Genomic DNA, 2,806 nt, shown 5'->3' on the forward strand with positions numbered 1-2,806 from the left:
AATAAAAGTACAGTAATAAGCAATTAGTAAAGCTCTGCATATAGGAAAATTATTATACAAAGGTTAGATTTAATGCTTGAAAAAATTTCCTGTTGTAGCAGTCATCGGTTGCTATAGTGATATGATCAGTATACGTGTGCGTATTTACATTTAGCTGTGTGTATGCTGATTTTTGCTTCACCTGCAGTACGCGTTTAATTAACTACACATCAGCAGTACAGTACGGATACGATGAATAACTAATGTAATTTGTATTGTGTTAGAAAGAACTTATTTCTAATGCTGTTTTTTTACCAAATAACTGTTAAATATTGTATCCATCAGCTACCAGTTGGTAACAACTAGTACTCTATTCTCATACTACTGTACTGTGACATTGGAAGATAGCACCATAATCAGCAAACTACAACATGTATAATTATATCAAGCCTTCAAAAATGATTTTTCAATTGTATGTGAAGTAGGTGTATCCTTATTTCTTGTAAATCACTTGCAAATATTCAGGGGGGGGGGGGGGCCAAATGTTTAACTTTCACATATTTTTTCCAATCCCAAAGCAAAACAGGCTTGTGGGCATCTCTGACATGAGTCCTTTGTGACTCGATTGTCACACTTACGATTCTGTTTCTCCTTCATTTCCCACTTTCTAGCAATAATGATCAAATTTTGATCATGTTCTATACAATTTAGTATAGTTCTCTTTATTAATGGCAGGATCTGCTTTAGGAGCAGGTTGGTTGTAGTAGTCGCCTCGCATTCCTTTGAACTTGAGGGGCTGATTATAAGTATAAGGTTGATCGTATACCTGATTGCAGTCTTCAACTGGTGGATTTTCTGCTTCGGTTGCTGTCGGTTTTTGCAAAGAACCAACCATTGTATTTTCATAGATAGAGCCAAAGTCTGGATCATCTGGATTTTGCTGCGACATTGGAGCTTCATAATCTCCACCAAAATCCTGCTCTCTTGCAAACTTCTGAATCATAGGAGCTTCATAGTCTTCCCCAAAATCCTGCCCTCCAGCAATGTTCTGCCCCATCGGAGCCTCATAATCTCCTCCAAAATCCTGCCCTCTTGCAATGTTCTGTACCATTGGCGCCTCATAATCTCCACCAAAATCTTTCTCTTTTGCAATATTCTGCACCATTGGAGCCTCGTAATCTCCACCATAATCTGGTTGACATGCAATTCCCTGTGCCATTGGAGCCTCATATGTATCTCCATAATCTTGCGGCTTGTTTTCCAGCTTTTTAGCGGACTTTCCTTGTGGTTTCTTACTTACTTGTGGCTTTTTCTTTTGTACCGGTGGTGGAGGACACACTTTCCGAGGTGAGTTAGGATTTTGAAATTTTTCTGACAGCTTTTTTATCACATTAACATCTCTGTCAACGTTAACATTTCCATACTCACCACCATAGTCACTATGATGAACTGGTGGTAGTTCTTGAGCCTTTCTTTTCTTTGTATGAGTATCTGGATGATTAGATACTGATACTGGTTCATATGTGTTATCAAAATCCTGATCAGGTACCCTTGTTGGTGAGGAATTATCTTTAATGACAATCTCATAATCATCTCCATAGTCTGTACTGTTGCCTACGAGCTGATTGCCAGCTGGTGTAGGAACTTCATAATCACCACCATAATCAGGTTGCGTTACATTTGGCGTCTCATACATGTCTCCATAATCTTTAGTATGTTTTCGACTAGACACGGGTGTCACCACTCCATGTATGTCTGCATCATCAATTTGCCTTGGACCTACAAAAGAAAATGAAAAATATTACTGGCACATTATGATAAGTATGGTGGGAACAGGAGAGGGGGGAGGGGGTAAAATTGTGGTTGCAAAATACTAGTATGAAGCAGAAGCACATGCAGGCTGGGGAACTATACAAAAGTGAGGGGGAGGAGAAATATATAAAAGTGAGGGGAACTATCTGTGGTAGCTGCATTTATGTTTCAGCCTTGTTGCAAAATGTGTCACAATTCAATGCTCTGAACAAGTTTCCATTGACAATTTTATTCCAGTATAAGTATGACATTTCAACGCTTAAGAAGGTCATCATATTTGTATGCACAAATTTATTGTTCCATCCGTTAAAGGTACTGTATCAAAGACTGGAACTGTATTCCGATTTCAATACAGGGCATAAAATAATAACAACTCTAAAAGTGCAATAAGAAATTATTTGGGAAATCAGATGGAGGGATAATTGTTATGCAATTTTTGGGCTGAATCTGTGAACTTTTCTTAAAATACAATAACTTTAATTTTAATGTCTTCACAACTTTTTAAATTTTAAATTTTCATCATTCAAACCTCATTTTAATAATAATAATAATAACCTGACCCTGGTTCCTATTAATATTATTTTTAATATTTTTATTTTTGTAATACATTTCAATTACTTTGAAGTTTTCATGCTGGGGTAGGGGGCTACAATTGTGTCTGTTACTACCACCACATCGAACATGCTCGATGGACCGGCCACACTGACATAGGCCTAGGTAAAATGTATGCATCACTGCACATACGACTAGCAAAAGTAACAGAAAGACAGGACAGAAGAAGCAGCACAAAGGAAGGGATGAACAGATGTAAATCACCTATCTACCCCACTCTCCTTGAAAAACAATTACATGCAATACCATTGAACAATAAAATGCCAGACTTTTATAGTTTTTATGATGAATACAGTATCTAATTGGAGTTTTTGGAATGTAGATAGTCTTCAGTCCGTACTACCGTTTTGGATAGGCTTCCAGCGATAAGATATGTCCAAGTCCCCATGTCCCATCCACATAG

At 37.5% G+C, this 2,806-nt stretch overlaps 1 protein-coding gene across 1 annotated transcript; it reads right to left on the minus strand.

Moving 5' to 3' along the window:
* Positions 1–145: 145 nt before the first annotated feature.
* On the minus strand, positions 146–1,760 carry LOC117120454 (the record flags this gene model as incomplete). Its single annotated transcript, XM_033265479.1, is given in 1 exon segment — positions 146–1,760. A coding segment is annotated over 1 exon segment (1,090 nt), but the record flags the coding sequence as incomplete, so codon positions are not given.
* Between the last annotated feature and the right edge of the window lie 1,046 nt (positions 1,761–2,806).

The sequence above is a fragment of the Anneissia japonica genome, unplaced genomic scaffold (genome assembly GCF_011630105.1).
Source record: "Anneissia japonica isolate Jap-2015-1 unplaced genomic scaffold, ASM1163010v1 scaffold76477_len2807_cov186, whole genome shotgun sequence".
Classification (NCBI taxonomy): domain Eukaryota; kingdom Metazoa; phylum Echinodermata; class Crinoidea; order Comatulida; family Comatulidae; genus Anneissia; species Anneissia japonica.